Source organism: Pan paniscus, chromosome 7, assembly GCF_029289425.2.
Source record: "Pan paniscus chromosome 7, NHGRI_mPanPan1-v2.0_pri, whole genome shotgun sequence".
NCBI classification, from domain to species: domain Eukaryota; kingdom Metazoa; phylum Chordata; class Mammalia; order Primates; family Hominidae; genus Pan; species Pan paniscus.
In genome coordinates, this window is record NC_073256.2 from 117,307,349 (window position 1) to 117,328,485 (window position 21,137).

A 21,137-nucleotide genomic window follows, 5' to 3' on the forward strand; every position below is an offset into this window, starting at 1 on the left:
GAAACTACAGGGTTCCCATGATCAGAAAAAAAAAAAAAAAAAAAAAAATTTTGAAAACCCACTGCTTTAGAAGAAAAAATGATCTCTGAAGTAGATCTCCTAATAGTTTACCCATTTAAAATATCTAACTCTTCAGAGAATCTGGAGAGGCAGTTTCTACTTTGAAAATGCTTTCTGGGATTATACAAAACTGGAAGTCCAGTGCTTCCAATCTGGTGATCTAGGTCATATCCTCAGAGCTCTTGAATCATGAGGCCCCCAGATGATTCTCCCAGGTCATTTCTTACACACTCTCCTTTTCCTCCAGGAAAAGTGTAGGAGGGTATATGTCTGGGTTCTCTTTGCCACAAGTATAGTTCCAGTTAATAAGGTGGCTTTTACCTTTTGACACTCTTTTCTTGCTACCCTAACAGTTTATTTCAAACAGTGGTTTATGGAACATTGCATCAGAATCACTTCAGGTGTCTGTTAAAGAGTGAGATTCCTGGGTCCAGCCCAAGAACTACTGAATGCGACACTCAGGGAGGGGGCTCAGGAATGTGCATTGCTAGCAAATGTCACAAGTGAGTATTAAGCACACTAAAGTCTGAGAACCACTGCTTTAATATATAGTTCCTGGCAGGGCATGGTGGCTCATGCCTGTAATCCCAGCACTTTGGGAGGCCAAGGAATGCAGATCCCTTGACATCAGGAGTTTGAGGCCAGCCTGGCCAACATGGCAAAACCCTGTCTCTACTAAAATACAAAAATTAGCCAGGCATGGTGGCACATGCCTGTAGTCCCAGCTACTCGGGAGACTGAGGCAGGAGAATCGCTTGAACCCAGGGGGCAGAGGTTGTGGTGAGCCAAGATCGTGCTAATGTACTCCAGCCTGGGCGACGGAGTGAGACTCCATCTCAAAAAATAATAATAATAATAATAATGATAATAATAATAATGATAATAATATAGTTCCTTTAGAGTTGGGGATGGGGTAGGGAAAGCTCTTCCTTTTATGTTTTGGGACAATTTACCACTTGGAATATTTGTCCCCTAATCGCCTGCTGAATACATCTGTTAACCAAATACAGTACATGCTCAAGGAATATTTGTTGAAAGATGACTTGAGGAACATAGCATCATACTTCCTTAACGACTGTGATAAGCAAAACATTTTGGTTCTTCAAACCTAGATAGTAGTTGTTTTATTCTAAATAAGTTAAACAGTTCTTATAGTCTTGTATGTCATGTGTACAGAATAGCTATAATTTTAAAACTGTGAGAGTAAGACAAGTCAAATTTTCTTTATTTATTTCCCACCTGGAAAATCCAGAATCAAACTTTATTTAGATGTTAGGCTTGCTCTGATACAGACCTTCAAAAAAACAAATCACTGGAGCTTCTCATGTCAGCAAAATCTGGTTTAAAGAATTCCTGCAAAGGAAAAATAAATAGATGAAAATATAAACATCTATAGAAAATATAAATACAAATATAAATGCAAAACAACAAAAAACTTATATAGAGTTGTTGATATGGTTTGGCTGTGTCCCCACCCAAATCTCATCTTGTAGTTCCCATAATTCCCACGTCATGGGAGGGACCCAGTGGGAGGTAATTGAATCATGGGGGTGGTTACCCTCAGGCTGTTCTCATGATAGTGAGTGAGTTCTCATGAGATCTGATGGTTTTATAAGGGGCTTTTTCCCCTTTTGCTTGGCACTTCTCTCTCCTGCTGTCTCTTGAAGAAGGACATGTTTACTTCCCCTTCAGCCATGATTGTAAGTTTCCTGAGGCTTCCCTAGCCACATGGAACTGTGAGTCAATTAAACCTCTTTCCTTTATAAATTACCCAATCTCGGGTATTTCTTCATAGCAGCATGAGAACGGACTAATACAGTTGTCATAAGGATCAAAATGTGAGCAGGAGTGTCAGCAAATGTTAGGGAGACTATGAGGCTGGCCTGAGGGGTGGAGAAATGGGCAAAAGAATGTAGAGGCTAGGGTAAACTAGAAGAGAAAAAAATGAGTAGGCTAAGAACATTAAGGCCTACTCATCAAACCTCCCAAGAACCAGAAAACTAAGGATGTTAAGAAACCAAAAAGCTAATCTACAAGCAAAAGATAAAAGAAACAGGACTTTTAACTGGGTTCTTCAAGTATTAGGTCAATGAATTACACATTATACTACATTACTAGACTACTTTGTAAGGCTTTGTTAAACTCTAACACTAGTATCCAACCAAAACTGTATAATCACCTCAGAATCTGTGTGAGAGAAGGGCCCTCAATTTTTAGTTCTTTTTTTTTTAATTTTAAGTTCCTTCTAATATTTCCAGCTTAGAAAATCTTGGGAAAACTGAGCTATAGCCCATTCTTCCATACATGTTCTTTGCAGAAGAAAACATACAAGGAGTAAATAAAAGCAATACATGATCACTCTCCAGAGGCCTTACTTCTTAGGAGACTGTGCCATTCAAAAGGGAGGCAAGGCTCTCCTCCCCATCAATTTATTAGTGGGACATGTTATATGTGTGGTATGCTGTGTGTGTGCATGCGTGCATGTACATGAATGAGTGTATTACGAGGACATGTGTGGGACCAACCAACATTCAGACTATGACGTACCTTGAACCTATCAGCAGCAGGATGTAAACACAAGAATGCTGTCACTCTGGAAAAGACATGAAGTTTTATGTATATATTTAGTCTTTCCTCCTTAGCAGAGGAGAGAAACAGAGACAGAGAGAAGCAGGACTCACACACACGGAGAAATTCTCCTAAGTTGGGGGGCAGAATAGGGTGGAGGGGTCGGTCCTCACCCCTTCCTCCCTGTACATTCTGAATGGCCAGGTGAGAGGCAAAACTCCAACAAAAAGAAAGAAAGAACTGAAGATAGACTACACTGGGAACTCACTCTGGCTGCTGTGGGCAGACATATTCTTTTTCAAAGACATAGTTGAAGAGCTAGCCTTAAAATTTGTGAGAGGTTGCAAGCCTGCACGAAAATAAAAGAGATAAGAAAAGCAGTAAAGTAAATATTGGCAAAGTCTTCTAAAATTAATCTGTGATAAAAGATAAAAAAGTAAACCTGTAGGCAAAAGGCAAAAATTACCTGCAAACAACTTTTTTTCTAGTTCTTCTTGGATCTTAAGAAGAATTCTCTCCTGTTCTAAGGCTTCTATATACTTTGAGTAGCACCAGGTTGGCTAAAAAAAGCAATTTTCAAAGTTAATTCTGAAATGTTTGCTTTAGGAAATAAACTGAAGATAAGATGTCTTCTATCAGCCTCTTCATTTAAATTTTTATTAAAGTACAACACACATAAAGAAAAGTGCACATCACAAGTTTATAATGATATGAATTTTTACCAACTGAATGTACCCAGGTCACCTTTTAACTGGGTACCACAAATTATTATCAACCTACCTTAGTCCATTTTCATAAAAATATTTATGATAAAGTAAGTGTATTTTCTTCCATAGCCTTGACAAAATGTTTAAATTCCCTGGTTTGCAGGGAGGAGGTGAGGTGGGAACGTGAGGGTGGTGATATTCTGTTTCTCAGTGAATCAATGTCAACAAAAGCTTTACAGATATATTGACAGCTATTCAGTCATCTTTATATATTTAATTTGATTGTAAATTTAGTGCTTAGGAAAGATCTTTATATATTCAATTTGACTGTAAATCAAGTTTTAGGGGGAGAGTAACTTTGCATTTGGATTCATTATAATTCTTCAATGTGCAAAATCTATCTAAAACAAATGCATATACAGTTAGCCCTTCACATCCACAGGTTCTGCATCTGCAGATTCAACCCAATTGCAGATCAAAAATATTTTTAAAAATCAACAAAAAATAATACAAATAAAATATACAGTATAACTATTTACATAGCATTTACTTATGCTATAGTATAATACTTAGGTAATATATGTAATCTAGAGATGATTCGAAGTATATGGGAGGATATGGATAGGTTATATGCAAATACCATGTTGTTTTATATCAGGGACTTGAGCATCTTCAGATTTTGGTATCTGCAGGCAGTCTTGGAACCACCCCACTATGGACACTGAGGAATGACTCTATAGGGCATCTACATTTACAAAATGTCAGTGTATTATTACTTTACAAATTGCTAAAGTAATTCAACATGTATACTTTAAACAGAAATCATTATAAGCTACATTTATATTTATAAAATATCTTTGGTTTCTAAAAGTTTTTTAGTTTCCTACAAAAATCTTGAATATGACAAGATAGCATCATCATCACCACCATCATCATCATCATCCCTTTCTCTCTCTCTCTTTTTAACCGATAAGGTAAGAGGCTCAAAGGAAATTATGTGATTATATCCAGGTTTCAAGATAATACTGACTTGTGATAAAAAAAAGATTAGAAGCCTGTTACCTCACACCTGTAATCCTAGCACTTTGGAAGGCTAAGGTGGGAGGATTGCGCAAGCCCAGGAGTTTGAGACCAGCCTGGGCAACATGGCGAAACCTCATCTCTATAAAAAATACAAAAAATTAGCCAGGCATGGTGGTGTGCACCTGTAGTCCCAGCTACTTGGGAGGCTGAAGTGGGAGGATTCCTTGAGCCTAGGAAGTTGAGGCTGCAAAGAGCCCTTGCACCCTTTAACCTGCAAAGAGTTATCGTACCACTGCACTCCAGCCTGGGTGACAGAGCAAGACCCTGTCTCAAAAAAAAAAAAAAAAAAAAAAAAAAAAAGAAGCAGCCTGATATCTCTAACTGGAGCCTGATATCTCTAACTGGACGTTTCCCCCTTTCACACTGTGTTTCTAAAATTTAATGCTAGTCATTTGCTAATGAATGGTATTATTTGCTAGGTATCATATGCTTTTAGATATCTCTTTCAGTATACAGTTCCATAAAATTGGATATTTCTCTTCTCTCAATAATAGCTTCATAGTTAGCCAGTTATCTTAGCTGGGTAACTGAACTTATTTGACATTCCTAAATGCCAAAAAGATTGTTTCTTGAGTTAGTATTACCCTAAGATACAAATGCTTTCAATACAAGTCATCAGAAATAGACATAAGTTAAACATACGACATTTCAGGGAAGTAACAGTAATGTACTAGTTATAAATGTACATGTAAACACAGAAACCATAATGTATTGGTGGATGGTCATGTATGGTTAATTTTATGACTACTTCAAAAAATTAAAAATTTGAGACTAAGCATTTGACATTCTTCTGTCATTTTTTAACTCAAGAATACAACATCCTATATATATTCCATCTTGTTCTATTATACTGTATCTGTCTTATTTTCTTTTCCAACAAGATGATCACTTCAACTTCTGCAATTTAAGTCTTCCTCATGTATCTCAAGAAGTTATTTTTCTTTATTAAACTATCTGGGATTGGCTGAAATTTTAATGAAGGCTCAAAGAAACTCCCTTCAATCTCTCCTACTATTATAATTGTAGGCTTATTTTCAAACAAACACATTTCTAGTACTGTACAATGACTGAGTTACTGCATTCCACTATCCAATGCTCTAGCGGGGAAATGAGGTCTGCACCATCTTGCATGCTTACCTGTCGGCCATATGGTTGGAGGCCTAGGAAGGAATCACTGAGTAAAGCAGTTTTGATAGCAGGCACTGAAGTATTTGCATATTGTTTGATTCCATCCTGTAATTATATTAAATTAAATTATTACCCAGAAAAGATAATGCTATGTTAATATAAACTTATGGCTAAGGAGTTATAACATCATATGACATAATATTTCATAGTGAGTGCTGCACTTGAGGTTTCATCAAGTCAATATCACTAATGTGACAGAGTCTCCTGCTTTGATCTTTAATCTTATTTCATACTAATATAAAAATACTTTAAAATAAATGAGAGAAATGATTAAGTTGAATGTAAAAATCATTCCCAAATTCTGGAATCCAAGAAAAACCACTATAAACATTTTCATGAACATCCATCCATATTTCTCACTAGGGAAAATGCATAGATTCACAATTTTAATCTTTATATTTTATTATATAAATTTTATACAAATAGAATCTAACTATGCTCTTTTTAAATCTGCCTTTTCATGTAGAATATGTTGTGAAAATGTGAATAAATATAAAGCTGGAATGTATGCTGGGCCTTTGTATTTTTTACCATTGTTTATCTGCTGTAGAACAGTGTCTGCCACATAGTATGCACTCAAATATTTGTTGAATGATGAAATTAATAAATTACATCACCATTTTCAGTGGATGAATGATCTTATGCACTAAAAGGTTTGCTGAATGATAAAATGAATAAATGTTATCATCACTTTCAACAGATAATATTTTAGAAAAAGGATGTATCATAGATAATTTAATTAACAACACTCATTAGAAATTTAGGTCATTTTCTTACTCAGCAACAGAAAGTCAAAAACCACATGTTCTCATTTATAAGTGGGAGCTAAATGATGGGTACACACAGACATATAGAGTAGAGTAACAGACACTGGTGACTCCAAAAGTTGGGAGGGTGGGAGGCAAGTGAACGATGAAATACAACCTGTTGGGTACAACATACACTATTTGGGTGATGAGTATACTTCAAAGCCCAGACTTTACCACACACAACATACCCATGTAACACAACTGCACTTGTACTCCTAAATCTATACAAATAAAAAATTAATTAAATTTCCTTAAAAAAAGAAAAAAAACTTACCCAAACTTAAGAGGAAAACACATTTGAAGTAATTATAACAAAAAAAGAACCATGTATAATTGTATTTCAATTAATACAAATCTTTAAGAAAAACAAATAAGCCAACAGATGAGTAAAGAAGAGACACAACAGAAACTTCCCCAAAGAGGAAATGCTATGCTTAACAGAAATGGACAATTTTTTCAATATCCCTACTAATTAAAGCCATGAAAATAAGAACATTTCATGCCTTTCAAATTAGTCTTTAAAAATGATAAAATGAGAGTTTCAACGTATGAATTTTGAGGAACACAAACATGTAGTCCATACCAACTACTTTTCATTTCTAGAACTTCATTATCCAAAACAGAAGCTCTGTTCCCATTAAATAATAACTCCTTACTGCCTTCTATCCCCAGCCCCTGGCAACCTCTATTCTTTCTGTTTCTATGAATTTGACTATTATAGGTACCTCATCTGGCAAGATGGCTGAATAGGAACAGCTCCCGTCTGCAGCTCCCAGCAAGACCAACACAGAAGGAGGGTGATTTCTGCATTTCCTCCTGAGGTACTTGTTCATCTCATTGGGACCGGTTAGACAGTGAGTACAGCCCACAGAGCATGAGCAGAAGCAGGGTGGGGTGTTGCCTCACGCAGGAAGTGCAAGGGGTCGGGGAACTCCCTCCCCTAGCCAAGGGAAGCCATGAGGGACTGTGCTGTGAGGAATGATGCACTCCAACCCAGATACTATGCTTTTCCCACGGTCTTCACAACCTGCAGGCTAGGAGATTCCCTCGGGTGCCTATGCCACCAGTGCCCTGGGTTTCAAGCACAAAACTGGGCAGCTGTTTGGGCAGACACCGAGCTAGCTCCGGGAGTTTTTTTTTTGTACCCCAGTGGAGCCTGGAACCCCAGCGAGACAGAACCATTCACTCCCCTGGAAAGGGGGCTGAAGCCATGGAGCCAAGTGGTCTCGCTCAGTGGGTCCCATCTCCAAGTAGCCCAGCAAGCTAAGATCCCCTGGCTTGAAATTCTCACTGCCAGCACAAAAGTCTGAAGTCAACCTGGGACACTCGAGCTTGGTAGGGGGAGGCGCATCTGCCATTACTGAGACTTGAGTAGGCAGTTCTCCCCTCACAGTGTTAAGTAAACCTCTGGGAAGTTTGAATGGTGTGGAACTCACTGCAGTGCGGCAAAGCAGCTGTGGCCAGACTGCCTCTCTAGATTCCTCCTCACTGGGCAGGGCATCTCTGAAAGAAAGCCAGCAGCCCCAGTCAGGGGCTTATAGATCAAACTCCCAACTCCCTGGGACAGAGCACCTGGGGGATGGGGTGGCTGTGGGCACAGCTTCAGCAGACTTAAACATTCCTGCCTGCCAGCTCTGAAGAGAGCAAAAGATCTCCCAGCACAGTTCTCGAGCTCTGCCAAGGGACAGACTGCCTTCTCAAGTGGGTCCCTGACCCCAGTGCTTCCTGACTGCAGACACCTCCCAGCAGGGGTCGACAGACACTTCACACAGGAGAGATCCAAGTGGCATCAGGCGAGTGCCCCTCTGGGACAAAGCTTCCAGAAGAAGGAGCAGGCAGCAATCTTTGCTGTTCTGCAGCCTCTGCCAGTGATAACCCAGGCAAACAGGGTCTGGAGTGGACCTCCAGCAAACTCCAGCAGACCTGCAGAAGAGGGGCCTGACTGTTGAAGTAAAACTAACAAACAGAAAGCAATAACGTCACATCAACAAAAAGGGCACCCACAGAAAAACTCCATCAAAAGGCCATCAGCATCAAAGATGAAAAGTAGATAAATCCATGAAGATGAGGAAAAACCAGCACAAAAAGGCTGAAAATTCCAAAAACCAGAATGCCTCTTCTCCTCCAAAGGATTGCAGCTCCTCTACAGCAAGGGCACAAAACTGGATGAAGAATGAGTTTGACGAATTGACAGAAATAGGCTTCAGAAGGTGGGTAATAACAAACTCTTCTGAGCTAAAGGAGGATCTTCTAACCCAATGCAAGGAAGCTAAGAACCCTGACAAAAGGTTACAGGAACTGCTAACTAGAATACCAGTTTAAAGAAGAACATGAATGACCTAATGGAGCTGAAAAACACAGCACAAGAACTTCATGAAGCATACACCAATATCAATAGCTAGACTGATCAAGCGGAAGAAAGGATATCAGAGATTGAAGATCAACTTAATGAAAACTTGTGAAGACAAGATTAGAGAAAAAGAATGAAAAGGAATGAATAAAGCCTCCAAGAAATATGGGACTATGTGAAAAGACCAAACCTACAATTGGTTGGTGTACCTGAAAGTGATGGGGAGAATGAAACCAAGTTGGAAAACACACTTCAGGATATTATCCAGGAGAACTTCCCCAACCTAGCAAGATAGGCCAACATTCAAATTCAGGAAATACAGAGAATGCCACTAAGATACTCCTCGAGAAGAGCAACCCCAAGATACATAATCATCAGATTCTCCAACGTTGAAATGAAGGAGAAAATATTAGGGGCAGCCAGAGACAAATCTTTATAGGTCAGGTTACCTATAAAGGGAAGCCCATCAGACTGACAGCGGATCTCTCGGCAGAAACCCCATAGGATAAGCCAGGAGAGAGTGGGGGCCAATATTCAACAACCTTAAAGAAAAGAATTTTCAACTCAGAATTTCATATCCAACCAAACTAAGCTTCATAAGTGAAGGAGAAATAATCCTTTACACACAAGCAAATGCTGAGGGATTGTGTCACCACCAGGCTTGCCTTACAAGAGCTCCTGAAGGAAGCACTAAATATGGAAAGGAAAAACTGGTAACAGCCACTGCAAAAACATACCAAAATGGAAAGACCAATGACACTATGAAGAAACTGCATCAAGTAATGTGCAAAATAATCAGCTAGCATCATGATGACAGGATCAAATTCACACATAACAATATTAACCTTATGTAAATAGGCTAAATGCCCCAATTAAAAGACACAAACTGGCAAATTGGATAAAGAGTCAAGACCCATCGGTGTGCTGTATCCCGGAGACCCATCTCATATGCATAGGCTCAAAATAAACAAATGGAGGAATATTTACCAAGCAAATGGAAAGCAAAAAAAAGCAGGGGTTGCAATTCTAGTCTCTGATAAAACAGACTTTCAACCAACAAAGATCAAAAAAGACAAAGAAGGGCATTACATAATGTTAAAGGGATCAATGCAACAAGAAGAGCTAACTATCCAAATATCCTAAATATATGTGCACCCAATACAGGAGATTCATAAAGCAAGTTCTTAGAGACCTACAAAGAGACTTAGGCTCCCATACAATAATACTGGGAGACTTTAACAACCCCCTGTCAATATTAGACAGATCAATGAGACAGAAAATTAACAAAGATATTCAGGATTGAACTCTGCTCTGCACCAAGTGGACCTAATAGACATCTACAGAACTCTCCACTCCAAATCAACAGAATATACATTCTTCTCAGCATCAGGTAGCACTTATTCTAAAATCAACAACATAATTGGAAGTAAAGCACTCCTCAGAAAATGCAAAATAACAGAAATCATAATGAACAGTCTCTTGGACCACAGTGCAATCAAATTAGAACTCAGGATTAAGAAACTCATTTGAAACTGCACAACTATATGGAAACTGAACAACCTGCTCCTGAATGACTATTGGGTAAATAACAAAATTAAGGCAGAAATAAATAAGTTCTTTGAAACCAATGAGAACAAAGACACAATGTACCAGAATCTCAGGGACACAGCTAAAGCAGTGTTAAGAGGGAAATTTACAGCACTAAATTCCCACATCAGAAAATGGGAAAGATCTAAAATTGATACCCTAACATCACAATTAAAAGAACTAGAGAAGAAAGAACAAACAAATTCAAAAGCTAGCAGAAAATAAGAAATAACTAAGATTAGAGCAAAACTAAAGGAGATACAGACATGAAAAACCCTTCAAAAAATCCAGGAGCTGGTTTTTTGAAAAGATTAACAAAATGGACCACTACCCAGACTAATAAAGAAGAAAAGAGAGAAGAATCAAATAGATGCAAATAGATGCAATTAAAAATGATAAAGGGGATATCAGCATGAATCCCACAGAAATACAAACTACCATCAGATAATACTATAAATACCACTATGCAAATAAACTAGAAAATCTAGAAGAAATGGATAAATTCATGGACACATACACCCTCCCAAGACTAAACCAGGAAGAAGTCGAATCCCTGAATAGACCAATAACAAGTTCTGAAATTGAGGCAGTAATTAATCACCTACTGACTAAAAAAAGCCTAGGACCAGATGGATTCACAGCCAAATTCTACCAGAGGTACAAAGAAGAGGTGGTACCATTCCTTCTGAAACTATTCCAAACAATAGAAAAAAAGGGGCTCCTCCCTAACTCATTTTATGAGGCCAGCATCATCCTGATACCACAACCAGCAGAGACACAACAAATAAGAAAATTTCAGGCCAATATCCCTGATGAACATCGATGCAAAAATCCTCAATAAAACATTTGCAAACTGAATCCAGCAGTACATCAAAAAGCTTATCCACCACAATCAAGTTGGCTTCATCCCTGGGATGCAAGGCTGGTTCAACATATGCAAATCAATAAACATAATCCACCACATAAACAGAACCAATGACAAAAACCACATAACTATCTCAATAGATGCAGAAAAGGCCCTTGATAAAATTCAACACCTCTTTATGCTAAAAACACTCAATAAACTAGGTATTGATGGAGATATCTCAAAATAATAAGGTCAATTTATGAAAAACCCATAGCCAATATCATACTGAATGGGCAAAAGCTGAAAGGATTCCCTTTGAAAACCAGCACAAGACAAGGATGCCCTCTCTCACCATTCCTATTCAACATAGTATTGGAAGTTCTGGCGAGGGCAATCAGGCAAGAGAACGAAATAAAGGGTATTCAAATAGGAAGAGAGGAAGTCAAATTGTCTCTGTTTGCAGATGACATGATTGTATATTTAGAAAACCCCATTGTCTCAGCCAAAATCTCCTTAAGCTGATAAGCAACTTCAGCAAAGTCTCAGAATACAAAATCAATGTACAAAAATTACAAGCATTCCTATACACCAATAATAGACAAACAGAGAGCCAAATCATGAGTGAACTCCCATTCACAATTGCTACAAAGAAAATAAAATACCTAGGAATACAACTTACAAGGGACCTGAAGGACATCTTCAAGGAGAACTACAAACCACTGCTCAAGGAAATAAGAGAGGACACAAACAAATGGAAAAACATTCCATGCTCATGGATAGGAAGAATCAGTATCGTGGGATAGGAAGAATCAATATCATGAAAATGGCCATACTGCCCAAAGTAATTTATAGATTCAATTCTATTCCCATCAAGCTACCATTGACTTTCTTCACAGAGCTAGAAAAAACTACTTTAAGGTTCCTATGGAACCAAAAAAAGAGCCCACATAGCCAAGACAATCCTAAGCAAAAAGAACAAAGATGGAGGCATCACACTACCTGACTTCAAACTATACTACATGGCTACAATAATAAAAACAGCATGGTACTCTTACCAAAACAGATATATAGACCAACGGAACAGAACAGAGGCCTCAGAAATAACATCATACATCTACAACCATCTGATCTTCGACAAACCTGACAAAAACAAGCAATAGGGAAAGGATTCCCTATTTAATAAATGGTGTTGGGAAAACTGGCTAGCCATATGCAGAAAACTGAAACTGGACCCCTTCCTTAAACCTTATACAAAAATTAACTCAAGATGGATTAAAGAGTGAAACATAAAACCTAAAACAATTAAAAACCCTAGAAGAAAACCTAGGCAATACCATTCAGGACATAGGCATGGGCAAAGACTTCATGACTAAAACACCAAAAGCAACTGCAACAAAAGCCAAAAACGACAAATGGGGTCTAATTAAGCTAAAGAGCTTCTGCACAGCAAAAGAAACTACCATCAGAGGGAACAGGCAACCTACAGATTGGGAGAAAGTTTATGCAATCTATCCATCTGACAGAGGTCTAATATCCAGAATCTACAAGGAACTTAAACAAATTTACAGGGAAAAAACAAACAATCCCATCAAAAAGTGGGCAAGGATATGAACAGACACTTCTCAAAAGAAGACATTTATGTGGCCAACAAACATATGAAAAATAGTTAATCAACACTAGTCATTACAGAAATAAAAATCAAAACCACAATGAGATACCATCTCACACCAGTTAGAATGGTGATCATGAAAAAGTCAGGAAATAAGCTGGGCGTGGTGGCTCACGCCTGTAATCCCAGCACTTTGGGAGGCTGAGAAGGGTGGATCACCTGGTCAGGAGATCGAGACCGACCAGGCTAACATGGTGAAACCCTGTCTCTACTAAAAATACAAAAAATTAGCTAGGTGTGGTGGTGGGCAACTGTAGTCCCAGCTACTCAGGAGGCTGAGGCAGGAGAATGGTGTGAACTCGGGAGGCAGAGCTTGACTCCATCTCAAAAAAAAAAAAAAAAAAAAAGTCAGGAAACAACAGATGCTAGAGAGGATGTGGAGAAATAGGAACACTTTTACACTGTTGGTGGAAGTGTAAATTAGTTCAACCATTGTGGAGGACAGTATGGTGATTCCTCAAGGATCTCAAACCAGAAATACCATTTGACCCAGCAATCCCATTACTGGGGATATACCCAAAGGATTATAAATCGTTCTACTATAAAGACACATGCACAGGTATGCTTATTGCAGCACTATTCACAATAGCAAAGACTTGGAACCAACCCAAATGCCCATCAATGATAGACTGGATAAAGAAAATGTGGTGCATATATACCATGGAATACTACACAGGTATAAAAAACAATGAGTTCATGTCCTTTTCAGGGACATGAATGAAGCTGGAAACCACCATTCTCAGCAAACTAACACAGGAACAGAAAACCAAACACCACATGTTCTCACTCATAAATGGGAGTTGAACAATGAGAACGCATGGACACAGGGAGGGGAACATCACACACCAGGGCCTGTCAGGGGGTGGCGGCAAGGGGAGGGAGAGCATTAGGACAAATACCTAATGCATGTGGGGCTTAAAACCTAGATGACGTGGCCAGGCACCGTGGCTCATGCCTTAATCCCAGCACTTTGGGAGACTGAGGCGGGCAAATCACTAGCTCAGGAGTTCAAGACCAGCCTGGCCAACATGGTGAAACCCCGTTTCTACTAAAAATCCAAAAAATTAGCTGGGCGTAGTGGCGGGCGCCTGTAATCCCAGCTACTTGGGAGGCTGAGGCAGGAGAATCGCTTGAACCCTGGAGGCAGAGGTTGCAGTGAGCCGAGATTGCGCCACTGCACTCCAGCCCGGGCGACAGAGTAAGACTCCATCTCAAAAAAAAAAAAAAAAAAAAAAACCCAAAAACCCAGATGATGGGTTGATGGGTGCAGCAAACTACCATGGCACATGTATACCTATGTAACAAACCCGCACGTTATGCACATGTATCCTAGAAATTAAAGTATAATTTAAAAAAATGCATATTAACAAAAGTGTAGCAAAATGGGTATTTTCTGCCAATTTAGATTGCAGATCATATTAAATTGGCATACACATTTTAATAGAATAATTTGTATCTTGTCTGATCTCTGAAGCTAAGCAGAATGGAGCCTGGTTACTACTTGCATGAGAGAGTAATTTGTAAATGTGTTGAATACCTTAAAATGGTTATACCCTTTCAGCAGTCAATTACACATTTAAATGTATAGTTTCATGAAGTAACCCAAAACTTTGGTGATGGGCTGGGGTTGGGGAGGGGTGATTTTATCCAACAAAACCAATATTACAACAGCATAAGCAACAGTGAGATAGAAATGTTTAGATTTAAATGTTTGGTTAAATAACCCATGGCCATAACCCTTCCATGGAACATTTTCTAGTCATAAAATGCTATGTTCACAAAGAGTGTTTAATGTAGACAATGCTTATGATACAATGGTAATGAGAAAAAAAGATTAAAACTGCATATAACAAATGGATATAAGGCCGGGTGCAGTGGCTCATGCCTGTAATCACAGCACTTTGGGAGGCCAAGGTGGGTGGATCATAAGGTCAGGAGTTTGAGACCAGCCTGGCCAACATGGTGAAACCCCATCTCTACTAAAAATACAAAAATTAGCCAGGTGTGGCAACAGGTGCTTGTAATCTCAGCTACTTGGGAATCTGAGGCAGGAGAATTGCTTGAACCTGAGAGGCAGAGGTTGCAGTGAGCTGAGATCATGCCACTGCACTCCAGCCTGGATGACAGAGCAACACTCTGTCAAAAAAAAAAAAAAAAAGGATATAATTATGTAAAACAAAAATAAAACTCTATGCATTAAAAAAAGTCTTAAAGGCCTGGCACAGTGGCTCACACCTGTAATCCCAGCACTTTGGGAGGCCAAGGTGGGCGGATTACTTGAGGTCAAGAGTTTGAGATACCTGGCCAACATGGTGAAACCCCAACTCTACAAAAAATACAAAAATTAGCCAGGCGTGGTGGCATGCACCTTTAATCCCAGCTACTCAGGAGGTTGAGGCAGAAGAATCGCTTGATCATGGGAGGTGGAAGTTGCAGTGAGCCAAGATCACGCCATGGCAGTCTAGCCTGGGCGACAGAGTGAGACTCCATCTCAAAAAAAAAAGCCCCAAAGAAAAGACATTAAAATGTAGTCACTATGCATAGATGGTATTAATAAAATAATAGTAATAATATATTGGTATTAGATTAGAAACTTGTAATATTAAGATTATTCTATATTGTTGAACCAACATCTGATAAATCTGTTTGCAGTGGTGACAGAATTTTAATAGTACCTATTATTTTCTTATTACTAATAATCCTTAATTAACCTGGTGATATTATCAACAACACAGTTCACTCTTGCTTTAATAATGGAAATCCTGTATTTTATTTCTCAATTTCCTGCGTAGCTGGCTAGGGTTATGCTATATTCTGTAAAGGACAAGATATTTTGCCAGTGTGGCACAAATTTGAGAAGACCCAAGGCCTAGCATTTCATAGGATGAACTTGTCCTTGACTTTTTATATCCAGATGATAGTGTATATTGCCATTAAAATAATTAGATGACCAAAAAAAAGAAATTTGGGTCATTTTCAACTTTTTACTATTATAAGTGATGCTGTGTATATACATCTTTGTTCATGTTTATGATTCTCTTATTTATTTATTTATTTTTAAATTATTTGTAGAGATGAGGTCTTGCTATGTTGCCCAGGCTGGTCTCCAACCTCTGGGCTCAAGCAGTCCTCCTTCCCTGGCTTGCCAAAGTGCTGGGATTACAGGTGGGAGCTACCATACCCAGCTGATTCTCTCCTTTAGAATAAATTTCTAGAAGTGTATTTGCTGATTAAAAAGAATGAACATGGCCAGGTGCCGTGGCTCAAACCTGTAATCCAAGCACTTTGGGAGGCTGAAGTGGGCGGATCACTGGAGGTCAAGAGTTCGCAACCAGCATGGCCAACATGGTGAAACCCTGTCTCTACTAAAAATACAAAAATTAGCCTGGCATGGTGGCGTGTGCCTGTAGTCCCAGCTACTCAGGAGGCTGAGGCACAAGAATCACTTGAACCTGGGAAGCAGAGGTTGCAATGAGCTGAGATTGCACCACTGCACTCCAGCCTGGGTGACACAGCGAGACTCCATCTCAAGAAATAAAATAAAAATAAAAAAAATAAAAAGAATGAACATGCTTTTTATGGCAGACTGAACAGACTAATACAATATGATACCATTTATGTAAGTTAAAAAACATTAGAAAAGTACTTTGTATTGTTTATGAATGCATCCACATGCATGAAACACTGTCTTTTGTTTGTTTGTTTGTTTGTTTTTGAGATGGAGTCTTGCTCTGTTGCCCAGGCTGGAGTGCAGTGGCGCCATCTCGGCTCACTGCAAGCTCCGCCTCCCGGGTTCACGCCATTCTCCTGCCTCAGCCTCCCAAGTAGCTGGGACTACAGGCACCTGCCACCACGCCCGGCTAATTTTTTGTATTTTTAGTAGAGACAGGGTTTCACCGTGTTAGCCAGGATGGTCTCGATCTCCCGACTTTGTGATCCACCCGCCTCGGCCTCCCAAAGTGCTGGGATTACAGGCGTAAGCCACCGCGCCCGACTGAACCACTGTCTTTAAAAAGAGCTGGACAAATATATCCCAAACTTAATGACTGCTCCTAGATATGGGGAGGGTTATAGAACTCAGGGCTGAGGTTACTAGATCTTACTCTATTTGCAATGTTTTATTTCTAATGGGAAAAAGAAAAATAAGGCAAAATGTTAAAAGTGTTTATTTTGGCCTGCACAAATAAATATGAGTGTTCATTATATTACTTTTGTGTCTTTCCGTGTCTTTTACATTTATTTTTAAAAATGAAATAGGTATAAGCTTATAAATAAGATGAAACATGTTATTTGGGAGCAATTACCCCTTCTTAATTAAAACAGGTAAATATAAGGAGAGAAAGAGACCAATGAATGAATGAATGAACGGACAGATAGTAGACAAATAGGGAGGCTGGCCAATTTGTGACTTGTTTACACATTTCACAATGTATCATTCTGTAATTTTTCTTTTTTTTTAGACGGAATATCACTCTGTCACCCAGGCCAGAGTGTAGTGGCATAATCTTGGCTCACTGCAACCTCTTCCTCCAGAGTTCAAGCAATTCTCCTGCCTCAGCCTCCCAAGAAGCTGGGACTACAGGCGCACGCTGCCACGCCCGGCTAATTTTTTTTTTTTTTTTGTATTTTAGTAGAGACAGGGTTTCACTGTGTTGCCCAGGCTGGCTGCGAACTCCTGAGCTCAGGCAATCCGCCCGTCTCGGCCTCCCAAATTGCTGGGATTACAGGCGTGAGGCACCGTGTCTGGCCCATTCTGTAATTTTCATATTGAAAATGTTGCCCCTGCCAGTACATACTATTTGTTCATTCATTTCCTGATTTATTCATTAAACAATATTAATAATTAAGCATGTGCTGGACACTAGTGTAAGGACTTATAAAACATGGATAAGGCGGATACTATCATTGAGGATCTTAGTCCATTGAAGATGACAGACATAAAAACTTAATCACAGGACTATATAAAGCATGTTCTACAAGGTGGAGGAACGTTATTGCAGCGGATGCAAGCTGCTTGCGTTGCCACAGAGAGTCAAGGAAGTCTTCACTTAGAAGAGATGATATTTGAAATGAATTTAGAGGAATTCCAAAAGTCTGAAGCTTCTGACTGAAGGCTTAAAATCCACTAATACCTGTATTCCATAACTTCTCTCTATATATCCCCAGACAAAATTATTCTATAATTCACACATATCACGTAACTTTTAAAAGTCTGATAAAACCCAAAATGAGTCTTGTCTCACCTTTCCAGATTTTTCGTCTTCTAGGACTGCCAATTTTTTTTTCTGCTTATTATATTCTTGTCTTCTCTCTAAAACACTCATAATATTTTCATCTGTTAAATTCTTCCTAAACTCACAGAACTGAGGCCAGAATTTAAACAGAACCCCAAAAATTGTCATCTGTATAAAAAAAAGTCTAAGATTACAATTTTATACAAAGGTACCAATTTAAACTCTATTCACCATAATAACAGATTAACTATTATATCTTTAATATATACCATGTTTGCTCCAACTTATTGTCTCCAGACATCTTGGTATAGTTTTGCTCAGCACATGCTTATCATCAATGGTTTTTACTACCAATGAGAAGTCTTTCTTTAAAAAAAAATACATTAAATACACTTAAAAGTCACTTTATTCTTTATGTCTCCCTAACCAATTGATTGTATTAATGAAGAATCCATTAGGTCTTTTAAAATAAGAAATTTATGTTTTCTTTTAAAACATATACTAGTTGATCTGCCATACACTCTGCTGTTTTATGCAAGTATTCCAAATATCCAGTTCATCAAGGAAACTCCCTCCTCCCTCTTTTCTTTCTTTTAGAGAAAGGAAATACCATTTTGCCTCTGGAAAAGCTCTTAAACAAAGCTGCAGATCTAAGAATAAATCTTGAGTAAATTTTAAATGATATAATCTCTTACTTTTATGTGAGAGCAAGAAAAGTAACATTTAAAAAGCAGAACGGTATCCTGGACAAATTCTTTCTATAAGGACACTTTAAGTGATTAATTGTGATATTTATAGAGATAAGAATAGTTGCTCTAATTCTCATGCCAAGTTTTTCCATTAGTTCCAGAGGCATACATTACTTCCAAGAAGGTAGGACTTGCCACATAAAATCAAGTCCAACATCTTATTGCTAGGAATGGCCTTTACCTAATACCCTGGAAAAAAATGAACCATCCCATTAGGCTCCAAGCCAACTCATAGGGGAAAAGAGGAATCTTTAAAAAGTAAATGTTGCAGTGATCAACAGAGACCTGAAATGGCATATTTCATTACTCCTCTTTTCCATACATGAATGCTATTAGTAATACTAAAATTATGCACTCCTTTTAAAATACAGTTTTGTTATTGAATTCTATAGCCTCTTGGGAGTGTAAATGTAAAATCTAGAGATACTTTATTTGATGAAACGCAGGCTTTTAAGACATTTTCATTTACATTTACCTGCCATACATTTAATTAAGTAATCCCCTGTTCCAATGTTAAGGGATCATGGCAGTTTTTATTATGAACTGAAGCTTAAATACTCCTCCTCCTCTATTAATCATACTTCTCAGTTATCTTTCCAAAACCTGAGTCAGTCCCAGTTCTTGAATATATATATTTCCATTTAGAAGGCTTTCTAAGTAAAAGTCACCCAATTAAGACACAATTTTTCAATAGAAGGCATAAAACTACTCTATTGTTAGAAGTTGCAATTGAGATTGTAGGTTAATATATATTGTTAATTAAAATTACCCTGTACCTCTCTAATCTTAAAAGATAACCAAATTGTGGATAAGAAAATGTTTTAATAAATATAGAGCTACTTTACTCACTGCCAGTAGATAAATAATGGCTTTAGTATGAGCAAAAGGGGCCAGTGAAAATTTGGCTGAGTGATGCAAACTTTCAGGCTATTGGGAGTGGGAGTGAGGGATAGACAGAGGCTACACTGATATAATGCTAAAACTGTCAGCAGTTTTAAATTTACTATTCAGCCCTTCTGCTCAACTTTGCTCTCATATCCAATTTGATCTTACTCCTTTCTGTCATGATATATTTCTTCTCACATCATTCATTTATGTGTCCAAAAAATGCCTTCTCTATGCCTGGCATTTGGACTGCAAAGATAAATAAGAACCATTCCCTGCCCTCAAAGAGGTTACAATCTAATGGGAAAGTCAGACATGAGAACAATCACTTTCAATTTAGTGTGATAAGTGTTACGACAGAGGTAAAAACAAGGGAGAGAAGATGATACTGCAAAAAGCTCAGGAGAGAAAGCAATAAGGGCCACTTATGAAACTACAATTATTTCAATTAGACTAGGGCAGAGATGGCAGGGAGTGGTAAAAGATGTAGCTAGAGAGATATCTAGGAGTATGGACTTCATTCTGAGGGCAGTGGGAAGTATCTGAAATAGTTTTAAAATTATTATTTGTAGAGACAGGATCTCGCTATATTGCCCAGGCTGGTCTTGAACTCCTGGCCTCAAGCAATCCTCCTGCCTTGGCCTCCCAAAGTGCTGGGATTACTTACAGGTGTGAGCCAGTGTGCTGGGCCAGAATTGAAATATTTTAAGCAGAGAAGTGACATGATCAGATATACATTAAAAAAGGATTGCTCTGTCTGCCCTGAGTTGGATGGTTTGGAGAGAACCCAGAGGCCGGGAGTTTCTGTAATACATTATGAGTCATGTTGCAGATCTAAAGTGAGGTAGTTGAGTGGAGGTGTGGATAGAATGACAGATAACGAGGAGACAACTAGGTAAGTTTTAGGAACGGATTAGATACAGAGGTAAGGAAATGAAATAGAGGGAAGACATGGAGATGGCCAACCAGATCTGTGGCTTGTATCCTGGGGTAGGAGGCAATGCCATTCTCTAAACTTCCTTGGGAAAACAGGAATAACAACAGATTCAGTGTGATGCGGCCCCTAAATAAATATTATTTATTTTCAGATGCTCTAACGTCCATATTTAAGATATATCTAGGACTCCCTTTTAGAAAATCAGGTAGAAGTCATAGGCTAGAAGACTCCAGTAAAATTCTTTGGTTACAATCCCTGAAGAGTATACCAGAATTGAACGGTATCGGCAGCTCCAGACATTTACTGTCAGACTCAAGGCCTTTGGTATCGATGGGTAAGCCCTGGCCTGGTTACTAGGAAACCCAGGCTAGGTTAAGCTATCGCTAAGATCTTTTCATTAACAGATATTACCATTCTGACACCATGTTTCTCTATAGCATGTCCTCAATCATTCCTCTATATTT

At 38.6% G+C, this 21,137-nt stretch overlaps 1 protein-coding gene across 8 annotated transcripts in view; it reads right to left on the minus strand.

Moving 5' to 3' along the window:
* Nucleotides 1-1,269: 1,269 nt before the first annotated feature.
* Nucleotides 1,270-21,137, minus strand: part of RGS22 (regulator of G protein signaling 22) — a 146,719-nt gene continuing 126,851 nt past the window's right edge. For 7 of the 8 annotated variants that reach the window (XM_055116778.2, XM_055116777.2, XM_055116781.2 and 4 more), the window contains 6 exons: nt 18,112-18,270; nt 5,556-5,651; nt 3,095-3,188; nt 2,897-2,977; nt 2,608-2,653; nt 1,270-1,413 (listed from right to left, as the gene is read on the minus strand). In XM_055116778.2, the coding sequence (XP_054972753.1) occupies nt 2,649-2,653; nt 2,897-2,977; nt 3,095-3,188; nt 5,556-5,651; nt 18,112-18,270 (435 nt within the window). In that variant the 3' untranslated portion in view covers nt 1,270-1,413; nt 2,608-2,648. The remainder of the gene's footprint in view (nt 1,414-2,607; nt 2,654-2,896; nt 2,978-3,094; nt 3,189-5,555; nt 5,652-18,111; nt 18,271-21,137) is intronic. The other variant, XM_055116779.2, reaches the window with a different exon arrangement.